Genomic DNA, 15,919 nt, shown 5'->3' with positions numbered 1-15,919 from the left:
GATATTAACACAAAACCATAGGCGACAAAAGCAATGATAGACAAATAGAATACATCAAACAAAAAAAAAATCTTCTGCACAACCAAGAAAGCAATCCACAGAGTGAAGAGAAATGGGGACTAAATATCTGCAAATCTATATCTGATAAGGGTTTAATATCCAAAATACATAAGGCACTCAACTCAATAGCAAGAAAACAAGTAACTGGATTAAAAAATGGACAAAGGACCTGAATATCTATTTCTCAATCTATTTCTCAAATTCCCAGTCTCAGATATTTCTTTATAGCAATGCAAGAACAGTCTAGTGCAATAAGGGTCTAATTTTATTCTTTGCCTATGGATATCCAGTTTTCTCAACACCGTGTGTTGAAAAGCCTGTCCTTTCCCCTGTGTATGTTCTTGGCATCTTTGTAAAAAATCAATTGACCTTAACTGCATGGATTAATTTCTGGGCTCTGCTTTCTGTTCCGTTAATCTATGTGTCTGTTTTTATGCCAATACCGATCTGTGTTGGTTACTATAGCTTTGTAGTATATTTCAAGGTCAAGTATATTTCTCAAAAGAGGATGTATGAATGGCTGACAGGTATGTGAAAAGGTGCTCAACATCAGTAATCATCAAAGAAATGCAAATTAAAACCACAATGAAATATCACTGGCTGGGCATGGTGGCTCACACCTGTAATCCCAGCACTTTGAGAGGCCGAGGCAGGCAGATCACAAGGTTAGGAGTTCGAGACCAGCCTGGCCATCATAGTGAAACACCGTCTCTACTAAAAATACAAAAATTAGCCAGGCATGGTGGCGCATGCCTGTAGTCCCAGCTACTCAGGAGGATGAGGCAGGAGAATCACTTGAACTTGGGAGGTGGAGGTTGTGGTGAGCTGAGATTGCGCCACTGCACTCCAGCCTGGGCAACAGAGTGAGACTCTGTCTGAAAAAAAAAAAAAAAAGAAGTATCACCTGACACTGGTTAGAATGGCCTCTATAAAAAAGGGGGAAGATGACAGTGTTGTGAGAATGCAGACAAAGGGGATTCTAGTACCCTGTTGATGGGAATGTAAATTATCACAGCCATTAAGGAAAACAGAATGGAAGTTTCTTAAAAATTAAAAATAAAATTACCATATGACCCACCCATGTCATGGTGAATCTACATAGATAAAGGAAATGAAATCAGTATGCTGAAGAGATACCTGCACTCCCATGTTGATTGCAGCATTATTCACAATAATGGAATCAACCTAAGTGTCCATCAACAGATGAATAAAGAAAATGTGGAATATAGACACAAAGGCTTTAATTCAGCCTTAAAAGAATAAGGAAATCTATTATTTGTGACAACATGGATGAAGCTGGAAAATGGTTATGTGAAATAAGCCAGGCACGGCCAGGCGCGGTGGCTCATGCCTGTAATCCCAGCACTTTGGGAGGCCGAGGCGGGTGGATCACGAGGTCAGGAGATCGAGACCATCCTGGCTAACACGGTGAAACCCTGTCTCTACTAAAAATACAAAAAAATTAGCCAGGCGTGGTGGTGGGCGCCTATAGTCCCAGCTACCGGGGAGGCTAAGGCAGGAGAATGGCATAAACCCGGGAGGTGGAGCTTGCAGTGAGCCAAGATTGCACCACTGCACTCTAGCCTGGGTAACAGAGTGAGACTCTGTCTCAAAAATAAATAAATAAATAAAAAATAAGCCAGGCACAAAAAAAGCAAACACCAACACATAATCTCACTTATACTGTGGAATCTAAAAAAATAGAACCCACAGAAACAGAGAGTGGAATGGTGGCTACCAGCAGTTGAGGGCAGGGAGGCAGAGGTACCTGGAGGGTTGCGGTGGGGAGACGTTGGTCAGCAGGTGAAAGGATACAAAGTTTCAGTTAGCCAGGGGGAAAAAGGCCAAGAGATTGATGATGTGACATGGAACCGTGGTTAATAACCACGGACTTGAAAATCTCTAAGAGAGTAGACTTGATGTATTCTAAACACACAAAAAAAGTGTCTGAGCTAATAAACATATTATTTAGCTTGATTGTGGCAGAAATTATATTTCAGATTTTATATACGTATTTCAAAACATCATGCTGTACAGGATAGATACATGTAATTTTAATTGTCAACTAAAAGTTAATGAAATAAAATTATTTTTATTTTTATTATTATTATTATACTTTAAGTTTTAGGGTACATGTGCACAATGTGCAGGTTAGTTACATATGTATACATGTGCCATGTTGGTGCACTGCACCCATTAACTCGTCATTTAGCATTAGGTATATCTCCTAATACTATCCCTCCCCCCTTCCCCCACCCCACAACAGTCCCCAGAGTGTGATGTTCCCCTTCCTGTGTCCATGTGTTCTCATTGTTCAATTCCCATCTATGAGTGAGAACATGTGGTGTTTGGTTTTGTGTCCTTGCGATAGTTTACTGAGAATGATGATTTCCAATTTCATCCATGTCCCTACAAAGGACATGAACTCATCATTTTTTATGGCTGCACAGTATTCCATGGTGTATATGTGCCACATTTTCTTAATCCAGTCTATCATTGTTGGACATTTGGGTTGGTTCCAAGTCTTTGCTATTGTGAATAGTGCTGCAATAAACATACGTGTGATGTGTCTTTATAGCAGCATGATTTATAGTCCTTTGGGTATATACCCAGTAATGGGATGGCTGGGTCAAATGGTATTTCTAGTTCTAGATCCCTGAGGAATCGCCACACTGACTTCCACAATGGTTGAACTAGTTTACAGTCCCACCAACAGTGTAAAAGTGTTCCTATTTCTCCACGTCCTCTCCAGCACCTGTTGTTTCCTGACTTTTTAATGATTGCCATTCCAACTGGTGTGAGATGGTATCTCATTGTGGTTTTGATTTGCATTTCTCTGATGGCCAGTGATGATGAGCAATTTTTCATGTGTCTTTTGGCTGCATAAATGTCTTCTTTTGAGAAGTGTCTGTTCATATCCTCTGCCCACTTTTTGATGGGGTTGTTTTTTTCTTGTAAATTTGTTTGAGTTCATTGTAGATTATGGATATTAGCCCTTTGTCAGATGAGTAGGTTGCGAAAATTTTCTCCCATTTTGTAGGTTGCCCGTTCACTCTGATGGTAGTTTCTTTTGCTGTGCAGAAGCTCTTTAGTTTAGTTAGATCCCATTTGTCAATTTTGGCTTTTGTTGCCATTGCTTTTGGTGTTTTAGACATGAAGTCCTTGCCCATGCCTATGTCCTGAATGGTGATGCCTAGGTTTTCTTCTAGGGTTTTTATGGTTTTAGGTCTAACGTTTAAGTCTTTAATCCATCTTGAATTAATTTTTGTATAAGGTGTAAGGAAGGGATCCAGTTTCAGCTTTCTACATATGGCTAGCCAGTTTTCCCAGCACCATTTATTAAATAGGGAATCCTTTCCCCATTGTTTGTTTTTCTCAGGTTTGTCAAAGATCAGATAGTTGTAGATATGCGGCATTATTTCTGAGGGCTCTGTTCTGTTCCATTGATCTATATCTCTGTTTTGGTACCAGTACCATGCTGTTTTGGTTACTGTAGCCTTGTAGTATAGTTTGAAGTCAGGTAGCGTGATGCCTCCAGCTTTGTTCTTTTGGCTTAGGATTGACTTGGTGATGCAGGCTCTTTTTTGGTTCCATATGAACTTTAAAGTAGTTTTTTCCAATTCTGTGAAGAAAGTCATTGGTAGCTTGATGGGGATGGCATTGAATCTATAAATTACCTTGGGCAGTATGGCCATTTTCACGATATTGATTCTTCCTACCCATGAGCATGGAATGTTCTTCCATTTGTTTGTATCCTCTTTTATTTCATTGAGCAGTGGTTTGTAGTTCTCCTTGAAGAGATCCTTCGCATCCCTTGTAAGTTGGATTCCTAAGTATTTTATTCTCTTTGAAGCAATTGTGAATGGGAGTTCACTCATGATTTGGCTCTCTGTTTGTCTGTTAAGGGTGTATAAGAATGCTTGTGATTTTTGTACATTGATTTTGTATCCTGAGACTTTGCTCAAGTTGCTTATCAGCTTAAGGAGATTTTGGGCTGAGACAATGGGGTTTTCTAGATATACAATCATGTCGTCTGCAAACAGGGACAATTTGACTTCCTCTTTTCCTAATTGAATACCCTTTATTTCCTTCTCCTGCCTAATTGCCCTGGCCAGAACTTCCAACACTATGTTGAATAGGAGTGGTGAGAGAGGGCATTCCTGTCTTGTACCAGTTTTCAAAGGGAATGCTTCCAGTTTTTGCCCATTCAGTATGATATTGGCTGTGGGTTTGCCATAGATAGCTCTTATTATTTTGAGATACGTCCCATCAATACCTAATTTATTGAGAGTTTTTAGCATGAAGGTTGTTGAATTTTGTCAAAGGCCTTTTCTGCATCTATTGAGATAATCATGTGGTTTTTGTCTTTGGTTCTGTTTATATGCTGGATTACATTTATTGATTTGCATATATTGAACCAGCCTTGCATCCCAGGGATGAAGCCCACTTGATCATGGTGGATAAGCTTTTTGATGTGCTGCTGGATTCGGTTTGCCAGTATTTTATTGAGGATTTTTGCATCAATGTTCATCAAGGATATTGGTCTAAAATTCTCTTTTTTGGTTGTGTCTCTGCCCGGCTTTGGTATCAGGATGATGCTGGCCTCATAAAATGAGTTAGGGAGGATTCTCTCTCTTTCTATTGATTGGAATAGTTTCAGAAGGAATGGTACCAGTTCCTCCTTGTACGTCTGGTAGAATTCGGCTGTGAATCCATCTGGTCATGGACTCTTTTTGGTTGGTAATCTATTGATTATTGCCACAATTTCAGATCCTGTTATTGGTCTATTCAGAGATTCAACTTCTTACTGGTTTAGTCTTGGGAGAGTGTATGTGCCGAGGAATTTATCCATTTCTTCTAGATTTTCTAGTTTATTTGCATAGAGGTGTTTGTAGTATTCTCTGATGGTAGTTTTTGTATTTCTGTGGGCTCGGTGGTGATATCCCCTTTATCATTTTTTATTGCATCTATTTGATTCTTCTCTCTTTTTTTCTTTATTAGTCTTGCTAGCGGTCTATCAATTTTGTTGATCCTTTCAAAAAACCAGCTCCTGGATTCATTAATTTTTTGAAGGGTTTTTTGTGTCTCTATTTCCTTCAGTTCTGCACTGATTTTAGTTATTTCTTGCCTTCTGCTAGCTTTTGAATGTGTTTGCTCTTGCTTTTCTAGTTCTTTTAATTGTGATGTTAGGGTGTCAGTTTTGGATCTTTCCTGCTTTCTCTTGTGGGCATTTAGTGCTATAAATTTCCCTCTACAAACTGCTTTGAATGTGTTCCAGAGATTCTGGTATGCTGTGTCTTTGTTCTTGTTGGTTTCAAAGAACATCTTTATTTCTGCCTTCATTTTGTTACGTACCCAGTAGTCATTCAGGAGCAGGTTGTTCAGTTTCCATGTAGTTGAGCGGTTTTGAGTGAGTTTCTTAATCCTGAGTTCTAGTTTGATTGCACTAAAATTTTTAAAAAGTAAAAAAAATACATGTGGTTTAATACAATTCATGCCAACTCATTCCCTCGTTTTTTGCTATAAACCTTGCAAGGAGATGAATAATCAATCCAAGGCTCTTGGATAAGATAAGGGCCCCATCCATCTTGCTCCTCTCAGCCCTGGAGGAGGAGGGAGAGTCCTTTTCCCGTCTACGCTCATGCACCCCCAATGAGTCCCTGCCTCCAGCCCTGACCTCTGCCCTCGGTTTCTCAGGCAGATCCAGGGCCAGTTCTCCCATGACGTGATCCCTCTCGAAGGCAAGGCACCAGGCAAGATAAAAGGATTGCAGCTGAACAGGGTGGAGGGAGCATTGGAATGGCACTCAGGGCAAAGGCAGAGGTGTGCATGGCAGTGCCCTGGCTGTCCCTGCAAAGGGCACAGGCACTGGGCACGAGAGCCGCCCGGGTCCCCAGAACAGTGCTGCCCTTTGAAGCCATGCCCCGGCATCCAGGCAACAGGTGGCTGAGGCTGCTGCAGATCTGGAGGGAGCAGGGTTATGAGGACCTGCACCTGGAAGTACACCAGACCTTCCAGGAACTGGGGCCCATTTTCAGGTAAAGCCCTCCCTGGCCCTCGCTGGGAACACCCAGAGCCCTGCCCTTGCTGCCCAGGACCCTGCCGGGCACTCAGCACTGCCATTCCCAGCAGGTCCCGGCACTCTGCATCCTTTGGAAGATGGGGAAGGAGTGCAGCACGTGCTGGTCTGTGGCGCTGCCAGGGCAGGGGATGGTGCAGAGCAAATCCCAGCTCGCTGCAGAGAGGGCAGGACTCAGAGGCACTGAAGTTAAGAGGTTACGGGCAGTCAGCAGGAGGGCTTTAGCTGTGAAGCCGCTAATCCAGGAGAGGGGAGGGTGGACAGGAGACACTTTGGATTGGGACTGCAGGGTGGGGCTAGCGGGGACATGGCCCCATCCAGCAGGGCCTCGTGCTTGGCCCCACAGGTACGACTTGGGAGGAGCAGGCATGGTGTGTGTGATGCTGCCGGAGGACGTGGAGAAGCTGCAGCAGGTGGACAGCCTACATCCCCACAGGATGAGCCTGGAGCCCTGGGTGGCCTACAGACAACATCGTGGGCACAAATGTGGCGTCTTCTTGCTGTAAGCGGCGAGCTGGGAGCTGGGAGCAGGGTGGGCAGCCTGGGTGTAGGTGGGAGGCGAGAGAGGCAGGACCCGAAAGCACATCTGCCCTGGGCCCCTGTGGTGGGCAGTGAGGGTGAGCACCCGGCCCAGAGGACGGCCATTCCGTGGGGTCGCGTCTGCCCTGTGGGTTGGGGAAGCAGGGCGGTGGTGGAGAAATGGGCACGGGCACCTCTGCAGAGAAGACGCAGAGCAATGAGCCCTTCTGTGTAGTGAGAACCCGCTCTGCACCAACCTCGGCGGCTGCTTTCTCTTGCGGTCTGGGGACTCTCCTTCCCATAGGTCAGAAAACTGAGGCCCTGAGAAGGGGACTCCCACTGGCCCAGGTCACAGGCTGAGTGCTGAGCCTGGTGTTCGCTGGGGCCGCAGCCTCCCTCAGGGCGCTCAGGGTCCCTGCAGTCCTGGCAAACCTTCCTGATGGGGACAGTCCGGGGCAGGAGGCAGGTGGGGATGCAGATGGCTGGTGGCTCCATTGTTCTCAGAAGCAAGGCACGAGGTGGGGCGGTTGATGGCACTGGGGAGGATGTTTCCTGGCCCGTGGAGAGGGTGGCGCCTGGTCAGGTGGGCAGGGAGAGGCTGATGCTTGGAGTCGGTCACCTGCAGGAATGTTGTCATTAGGACGGGGGAAGGACTGGACGAGGATGTCACAGTGGCGACAGCCCCCACTCGTGGCAGGAGGAGAACGCTTTTGGGAATAGTGGGGTTTAGGTAAAAGGGCACCCAAGGGTGGGGGCCTTCACTGAGGCTGGCCTACAGATGACATCTGGGAGGGAGTCAGGACCCAGGAAGGCAAGTCCAGAAGGCTGGGTGCACATAACGGAAGGAAGGGGAGCGCACCTGTATGTGTGTGTGTCTTGCATCTGTGCACACCCTGTGCGCTTCTCTGTACCTGCATTTGCACGTGTTGTGTGTGCATGCGTGTGTGCACATGTGTCTGTGTGCATGTATGTGTGGTGTGTGTGCATGAGTGTCTCTGTGTGTGCATGTGCAGGTGCCGGCATGGGTGTAGTGTCTGTGCACACGTGTACATGTGTCTCTTCACACATGGTGTTGAGGTCTTGCATGGGCGCATGTGAGCATGTGCATCTTCTGCCTGCCATCACTGTCAACAGCTCACAGCAGCCAGCTGGACATAAATAAAGGAGTTTTGCAGGAATGTGGCTGACAGGGGAAATTCCTCCCCACCATTCCCTGGGGGCATCCATGGAGCCCCCACGCACTCTGGCTGTAGGTGAGGATGGCATGAAGCACAAAGCTTGGTTTCTGTCCTGCAGAAGATGCAGACACTTCACTGGGGCTGCTGCCCCAGAGGCACTGTGCCCAGGGCAGGGAAGGGCGGGGAGGAGAGGGCAGCCAGGGGCTCTCCCCTCAGGACACTGTGTGGGTGAGGTAGGCAAGCTTGACAACAGGGGTCAGTTCCTTTCTTGCAGAAAATCCCTCCCCCCTACTACAAGGAGGGCCTGCATGGGTGAGGTGGTGCCAGACTTGGGGCGCCAGGTCCCGGGAATGACCTCAGTTACCCTGTCAGTACCTGTGGGCAGAAGCTACCGTCTCATCCCTGCTTAGACCTGAGTGGCCTTTGTCCAGCACCTGGAGGCCGCTCTGAGAAAAGGCTGCAGCTCGAACACAAACAGGCAGCTTCCACCAGGGCCCCCAGTCAGCTCCCTGCAGGCCGATTCCCCTTGGGGACAAGGAGGATGGGATACGGGTCAGGGCGTGTCTTGCTGGGGCGGCCTCACAAGCTCTGCCCTGGCCTCTGTAGGAATGGGCCTGAATGGCGCTTCAACCGATTGCGGCTGAATCCAGAAGTGCTGTCGCCCAAGGCCGTGCAGAGGTTCCTCCCGATGGTGGATGCAGTGGCCAGGGACTTCTCCCAGGCCCTGAAGAAGAAGGTGCTGCAGAACGCCCGGGGGAGCCTGACCCTGGACGTCCAGCCCAGCATCTTCCACTACACCATAGAAGGTGTGGGCCACGTGGGAAGATCCAGCCTCAGAGACCCTGGAGTGGCCAGGGACGGGGATGGGGGACTGAAGGGAGTGTGGGGAGGCAGCCAGGAGGCCTGGGGCTGCCTTGTGCTCAGCAGTGCATCCTCCCCGCAGCCAGCAACTTAGCCCTTTTTGGAGAGCGGCTGGGCCTGGTTGGCCACAGCCCCAGTTCTGCCAGCCTGAACTTCCTCCATGCCCTGGAGGTCATGTTCAAATCCACCGTCCAGCTCATGTTCATGCCCAGGAGCCTGTCTCGCTGGATCAGCCCCAAGGTGTGGAAGGAGCACTTTGAGGCCTGGGACTGCATCTTCCAGTACGGTGAGGCCAGGGACCCGGGCAGTGCTATGGGGAAGGGACACCATGGGGGCCCAATTTCTCCCTCTCCACCACCCAGTGGGGAATGGAGGCCACAGGGAGGGGTCGGGGATTCCTCACCGTCCTGCCAGGGAGATTGGTGTGAGGCTGGGGCTGGGCTGGGCTGATCCGGAGAATTTGGGATGAGAGCAGGGAGACGTGGGTGTCGGGGCAGGCTGGGCAGGAGGAGGACACTGAAGGATGTTTCCCAGCACCAAAGTCTGAGGGCTGCCTCCCGCTCCCCGGATAGGCGACAACTGTATCCAGAAAATCTATCAGGAACTGGCCTTCAGCCGCCCTCAACAGTACACCAGCATCGTGGCGGAGCTCCTGTTGAATGCGGAACTGTCACCAGATGCCATCAAGGCCAACTCTATGGAACTCACTGCAGGGAGCGTGGACACGGTCAGGCCGGCAACCAGCCCCACCCAGAGAGGGTGATGCCAAGCCTGCCTCCCAGGCACTGCCTGCCAATGTCACACGGCGCCCACGTGTCCCATCCCCAGGCTATGGGCCCCATATTTCTTACTTGGGATTGTGATGTGATAAACACGTTTGCAGGTTGTCATGGTTGGAATGGGGGGTTCCTTTCTGTGGAGGACTCAGGGAAAGGGGTTTGGACGGGCATTAGGATTTGAAGTCTTGGGCTCTGTCGTGCTCAGGGTATGCATGTCTGCACCCCTCACAGGGAGGTTGTCCTGGGAGGGGTGTCCCGGGGGCTGAGTCCTCCTGTGCAAGGTCTGACCCTGCAGCTGTGTCTCCTGCAGACGGTGTTTCCCTTGCTGATGACGCTCTTTGAGCTGGCTCGGAACCCCGACGTGCAGCAGGCCCTGCGCCAGGAAAGCCTGGCCGCCGCAGCCAGCATCAGTGAACATCCCCAGAAGGCAACCACCGAGCTGCCCTTGCTGCGGGCGGCCCTCAAGGAGACCTTGAGGTGGGTGCTGGCTGAGGCCTCCCTGTGGCCCTGGCCCCCTGCTGGAGAGCAGCCCCCACTGGGTGGTGGCAGACAGAATCTGGGGCTGATAAGCAGCATCACCGGGCAGCCCATTCCCCTGCACCTGCTCTTCCTCCCCCTCAAGGACAGGGAGCTCTTCTTCCTCTGGAACCCCTCTTCAACACCCTGGGGATTAACGTGGGGCATGTCCTTCCGCGCTTGGGGCTGCTTAAGTTAGGGGAGGTTTGGCCGGGCTCAGCAGGTGCAAGGAAGCACTTCCTACGACCTGGGCTTCCCATGGATCTGGGACCTCTGCGGGGTCTTCGGTAGGAAGGGTGCAGAGAGCACAGGAAGCCCCGTCCAGCTGAGGACCCTTTCTGTGGATGCCCCCACCTCCAGGCTCTACCCTGTGGGTCTGTTTTTGGAGCGAGTGGCGAGCTCAGACTTGGTGCTTCAGAACTACCACATCCCAGCTGGGGTGAGTGAGCCCCACACCCCTCGAGCTGAGAACCTCCCTCCCCAGTCATTCCCTGATCCCCGCTCTGCACCGTCCGCAGACATTGGTGCGCGTGTTCCTCTACTCTCTGGGTCGCAACCCCGCCTTGTTCCCGAGGCCTGAGCGCTATAACCCCCAGCGCTGGCTAGACATCAGGGGCTCCGGCAGGAACTTCTACCACGTGCCCTTTGGCTTTGGCATGCGCCAGTGCCTCGGGCGGCGCCTGGCAGAGGCAGAGATGCTGCTGCTGCTGCACCATGTGAGCAGGCCCGGGCTGGGGAGGGGCCTGTGCGGGGTCTGGGCAGCATGGGCGGGGCTTGAGCAATGTGGGACTGGCCTCGGCAGAGTGGCAGTGGCCTGCATGTTTCCTGGACTGGGCAGAGCGGGTACTGGGAGAACCTGGGCCAGGTTGAGGCTGTGTAGGTCCTGGGCAGGAGTTGGTATGGTGAGGAGGGTACCATCTGGGTGAGGTTGCTGCTAAACCGGGTCAGGTGGGAACTGGGGAAGTCGGGTGGAGCCTGTACAGGATAGTGGGGCTTGGGCAATACCTGGGCTGGATGAATTCTGGGCCTGGGCTGTAAGGTGGGGCTCGTCAGGAATGAAACAGGTTGGGGGCCAGGCTGCTGTTCCCCCTTCAGCATAATCTCTGCAACTTTGAGGGTCTGAGGAGGCTGCACCACGTGCATGGGCTGCGGACCAAGCCAGAAGGAAACCCGGCTTCTGTCCTAGGTGCTGAAACACCTCCAGGTGGAGACACTAACCCAAGAGGACATAAAGATGGTCTACAGCTTCATATTGAGGCCCAGCACGTTCCCCCTCCTCACCTTCAGAGCCATCAACTAATCACGTCTCTGCACCCAGGGTCCCAGCCTGGCCACCAGCCTCCCTTTCTGCCTGACCCCAGGCCACCCCTCTTCTCTCCCACATGCACAGCTTCCTGAGTCACCCCTCTGTCTAACCAGCCCCAGCACAAATGGAACTCCCGAGGGCCTCTAGGACCAGGGTTTGCCAGCTAAGCAGCAATGCCAGGGCACAGCTGGGGAAGATCTTGCTGACAGGGCCTGACCTTGTCCCCAGCCCCACCTGGCCCTTTCTCCAGCAAGCAGTGTCCTCTGGGCAGTTTGCCCCCATCCCTCCCAGTGCTGGCTCCAGGCTCCTCGTGTGGCCATGCAAGGGTGCTGTGGTTTTGTCCCTTGCCTTCCTGCCTAGTCTCACATGTCCCTGTTCCTTTTCCCCTGGCCAGGGCCCCTGCGCAGACTGTCAGAGTCATTAAGCGGGATCCCAGCATCTCAGAGTCCAGTCAAGTTCCCTCCTGCAGCCTGCCCCCCAGGCAGCTCGAGCATGCCCTGAGCTCTCTGAAAGTTGTCACCCTGGAATAGGGTCCTGCAGGGTAGAATAAAAAGGCCCCTGTGGTCACTTGTCCTGACATCCCCATTTTCAAGTGATACAACTGAGTCTCGAGGGATGTGTGTTCCCCAGCTGATCGTGTCAGCCTCATGCCCCAGGCCTCATCTTTCATGGACCAGGCCTTGTTCCAGAAGTGGGCGTTGGGTCCTCTGCTTCCTGTGCTGTCCCCTGGGGAAGGTCCCGAGGATGCTGTCAGAAGATGGAAGAGTCATGTGGGGTGGGAACCTGGGGTGTGGTTCCAGAAATGTTTTTGGTAACAGGAGAGACAGGATTGGGCCAACAAGGACTCAGATGAGTTTTATTGACTCATTCCTCTGGTTGATACGGAGCCATGTCATGTGCCACGACCTGGGGTGGGCACAGGGAGGCTGCAGTTCCCTACGTGAACCTGCCTTGGGCCTCATCTGCTCCTAGCCCAGCAGAGAGAGTTGACCCCTCCTGAACTGGCCACTCCACAGTGCTCCCGTGCAGGGAGAGGAAGCACCCAGTTTGAGAGTGTACCCAGCCAGACTGTCTTTATCTCCATGGATTTTCATCAGGGCAAAGATCACGGTAGCCAGCTCCTGGTGGCTGATGAGGATCAGAGCATTTGTTCCCCCATGAAAGGGGAAATCCCTATGGCATCATTCCAGTGGTGGTCAGTAGTTTCAGGACGCCCTGCAGGACTCAGCCTGTACAGGGAGATGAAGTGCCCCAGGTTGGGAGCACACCTAGCTAGAGTTATTGATGTTAATCTATTCAGGATGCTCTAAGAAAACGCCATAGACTGGGTTGCTGACAAACATCAGAATTCTATTTCTTATGGTTCTGAAGGCTTAGAAGGCTAAGATCAAGGTGTCAGCAGGTTCTGTGTCTGGTGAGGACCCACCTCTTGTTTCATAGATAAAACCTTCTTGCTGTTTCCTCACATGGTGGAAAAGGGCAAGACAGCTCACAGAGACCTCTTTTATAAGGACGCCAGTTGCATTCAAGAGGGCACTGCCTGCATTCCCTTCCCCCCTCAAAGGCCCTGCCCTGCTATTATAGTCACCTTGGTGACTAGATTTCAGCCTATGAATTCTGGAGGCGGACACAAAAATTCAGATTAAACTACTCTGCTTCTGTTTCTCTAAAATCTACATCCTTCTCATATACAAAATACATGCATTTCTCCCCAGTAGCCCCAAATATCTTAACTCATTTTAGCATCAACTTTAAAATTGTAGTCCAAAGTGTGATTTAAATGTTATCTGAGTCAAACATGGGTAAGACTCAAGGTACAATTTATCCTGAGTCCAACTGTTCTTGCTGCGAACCTATGAAATCAAACATGTTATGTGCTTCCAAAATACAGTGGTTGGAGAGGCATAGGATAAACATTCCCATTCCAGAAAGGAGAAACAGGAAAGAAGAAAGGAGTAACAAGTTTCAAGCAACTCCAAAATTGAATGTGACAAACAGTATTAAACCTTAAGTCTCAAGAATAATCTCCTTTGACTGGATTTTCCATCTTCTGAACATAGTGGTACAGGGGTTGTTTCCCTCAGGGCTTCAGGATGCTCTGCCCCTGCAGCTTGGCTGGGTGCAGCTGCAGTGCAGCTCTCATGAGTTGGAGTTGCATTCCTGCAGGTCTCCCAGACTGGAATGACTCACCGGTAGCTTCACCTACCTGGGATCCTGGGCTGTCCTGCTCTGCTGCCTCCACTAGGCATGGCTTTCACAGCAGCCCTCTGCCTCAGTCTTGTGCCTGAAGTTGTGGGCCACTCCACCCTTTGATATCCAGGTGCAGGCTTCCACACCCCACAGCTCATGCAACCTTCACTCCAGCAGAGATGACCCTATGTTGACACCACCAAGGTTTACTACCTGTGCCCTCTGGAGGGGCAGCCACTGTGGCACATGACCCACATAAGCTCACTGGAGCCCACTTGGGGTGGTCAATGAACAGAACTCCAGAATGTGGGGAGCAGAGCCTTCAGGTAGCACAAGGGAGTGAGTGCCAAGGTCTTACAGAAAAATATAGCCCATCCTTTAAAAATATTCTGTCCCCCTAGACTCTTGCACTTTGGGTGTGTGGTGACAGTGGCAGCCCCAGTTATTTCTAAAATGCCTCCAGGGTCATTCTTCCATTGTCTTGGTGAACAACACCTGGCTGATCCATACTAATCTTATCAAATGGTCCCTTGGCCACACCCTTGGTGCTGTCTCCAGAACATGCTTTCTCATATTTTGCAATATGGACAGACTGGCAATTTCCCAAATCTTTAAGTTCTGCTTCCCTTTTGATTTAAAAAAAAATCCATCTTCAAATTATTTTTCTCTTCTTCTATTTTACTATAAACATTCAAGAGCACCAAGTTGCACCTTAAACACTTGGCTTAGAAATCTCTTCAGCCAAATATCTTATTTAATTACTCACCAGTTCTACTCTACATAAAACACTAGGACATAAAGTCAATTCAGCAAAGTTCTTTGCCAGTTTATAACAAGGACTACCTTTCCCCCAGTTTCCAAATAACATGTTCCTTATTTCTGTTTGAAGTCCCATAAGAATGGCTTTTATCATCTATATTTCTAGTACCATTCTGTCCATGGCCACTTAGATATTCTCTAAGAAGATGGAGGCTTTCTCTACAGCCCTCCTCCTCTTGTTCTGAGCCCTTACCAGCAGTATCCTTCAGGGCCTGCTCATGGTGACATAGGCTTTCTCTAGCATGCACTTCAAAACCCTTCTAGCCTCTACCCAATTACCCAGCAGCACCCCATCTTTCAGTACCAATCTTCTGTCTTAGTTTATTCAAGCTGCTATAACAAAGTACCACAGACTGGGTGGCTCGGAAACAACAGAGATTTGTTGCTCACAGATCTGGAGCCTGAGACATCTGAGATCAAGGTTCTGGCAGATTTGGTGTCTGGGGAGGGTCTATTTCCTGAGTCATAGATAGGACATTCTTACTGTGTCCTCACATGATGGAAAGAAATGAAGAAGCTCTCTGGGGACTCTTTTGTGTGGGCACTTTCACTTTCAACAGCATTTTTCAGTTTTACTTGCACTTATCCTGAAAAATTTCCTGTACATGTATCCAGCAGTGGAATTTAAAAAAACAAACAAACAAGGATTGGCAATAGGGTTTGGAGGAGCCAGGACCCAGATATCCAAGATAGCAGGCAGGGTCTTTTTTGGAAAAGAGCACAGTCTAGCCCTGCTCACATGTCTCAGCCCTTTTACTGATAGGGACTGTTGGGCTCTCTTCTTCCTTAAGAGTTGTCCTTGGAAATGTCCACCTCTGGCTGGAAAATAATTCCCCAGCTCCAGCCTTCTCACTCTCCTAGGTGAAGGTGTGTGAGTGTTGTGTGGAGAAGGGCACAAGCCTGAGGCAGCACAGGGGAAGGTGTCCTTGAGGATGGCAGAAACTTTGCTTTGCCTGAAGAACCTGTAATGGCCTCCCTGAGGGAGCTGCCTTGCAAGACACTGTTGATTTGTCTCAGAACCTACTGCACCATCTCTCTTTCCTTCTAGACCTAGAGCTACACTTAAGTACCAGCAGGCCCCAAAAGATGAGGTAAAAGTGTGACCCAGGAGGAGCTGTGCTACACTCTAAAACAACCATGTGCCATTCCCAATACATGCAGATGCATCAGGGGAACACAAGTGGAAATGAATTTTAAGTGGGTGGGATCATGGTTGAACAAAAGAAAAGTTAGATTCAGGCTGATCTATTGATATGGGCCCTCCAAGCAGAGATTCTGGATAGTTTGAGAGTTAGAAATGGGCTCTAATAGTTTGGTTGGTTGGCTGAAATATGAACAAAATATGGCCGACATGAAATGAATGCCAGGACAATCTTAGTTCACCATAGAGGAACATATCCAAAGCCTGAAGGAGAGTGAAATGATAAAGCAGATTGATCATGTAAGATCTGTGCCAATCCACGGAGGCCACCCATCCCTGGAGGCCCAAGGAAGTATCTTTCACCATGACTGTCAGAAATAAATTTGGGAAGGGAGTTTTTTTATCCTTGAAGAGCTCTGTGGGCACTCTTCTCTGTAGGTCAGGCATTATAGTGGGAGCTGCTGTCACTTA

At 49.6% G+C, this 15,919-nt stretch overlaps 1 protein-coding gene across 2 annotated transcripts; it reads left to right on the top strand.

Annotated features, from left to right (window-relative positions):
- Nucleotides 1–5,847: 5,847 nt before the first annotated feature.
- On the top strand, nucleotides 5,848–13,319 carry CYP11B1 (cytochrome P450 family 11 subfamily B member 1). Of its 2 annotated transcripts, XM_063817438.1 has the most exons (9): nucleotides 5,848–6,098; nucleotides 6,486–6,641; nucleotides 8,443–8,642; nucleotides 8,780–8,983; nucleotides 9,270–9,424; nucleotides 9,787–9,953; nucleotides 10,353–10,431; nucleotides 10,511–10,708; nucleotides 11,179–13,319. In XM_063817438.1, exons 1-9 carry the CDS (start codon nucleotides 5,860–5,862, stop codon nucleotides 11,290–11,292), a joined length of 1,512 nt encoding a protein of 503 aa, XP_063673508.1. In that variant the 5' UTR covers nucleotides 5,848–5,859; the 3' UTR covers nucleotides 11,293–13,319. The 2 variants fall into 2 exon arrangements, with proteins under 2 accessions (XP_063673508.1, XP_016815461.2); XM_016959972.4 differs by lacking the exon at nucleotides 10,511–10,708 and having other exon boundaries at nucleotides 5,853–6,098.
- Nucleotides 13,320–15,919: the final 2,600 nt, after the last annotated feature.

Source organism: Pan troglodytes, chromosome 7 (assembly GCF_028858775.2).
Source record: "Pan troglodytes isolate AG18354 chromosome 7, NHGRI_mPanTro3-v2.0_pri, whole genome shotgun sequence".
Lineage (NCBI taxonomy): Eukaryota > Metazoa > Chordata > Mammalia > Primates > Hominidae > Pan > Pan troglodytes.
Note: the sequence above shows the minus strand (reverse complement) of the source record. Positions and strands in the feature narration are given on the sequence as shown.

Coding starts and splice junctions, on each gene's coding strand:
- CYP11B1 (XM_063817438.1), top strand. CDS start 5,860: ATGGCACTCAGGGCAAAGGCAGAGGTGTGCATGGCAGTGCCCTGGCTG. Junction 6,099..6,485: donor GAACTGGGGCCCATTTTCAG/GTAAAGCCCTCC, acceptor TTGGCCCCACAG/GTACGACTTGGGAGGAGCAG. Junction 10,709..11,178: donor TGCTGCTGCTGCTGCACCAT/GTGAGCAGGCCC, acceptor CTTCTGTCCTAG/GTGCTGAAACACCTCCAGGT.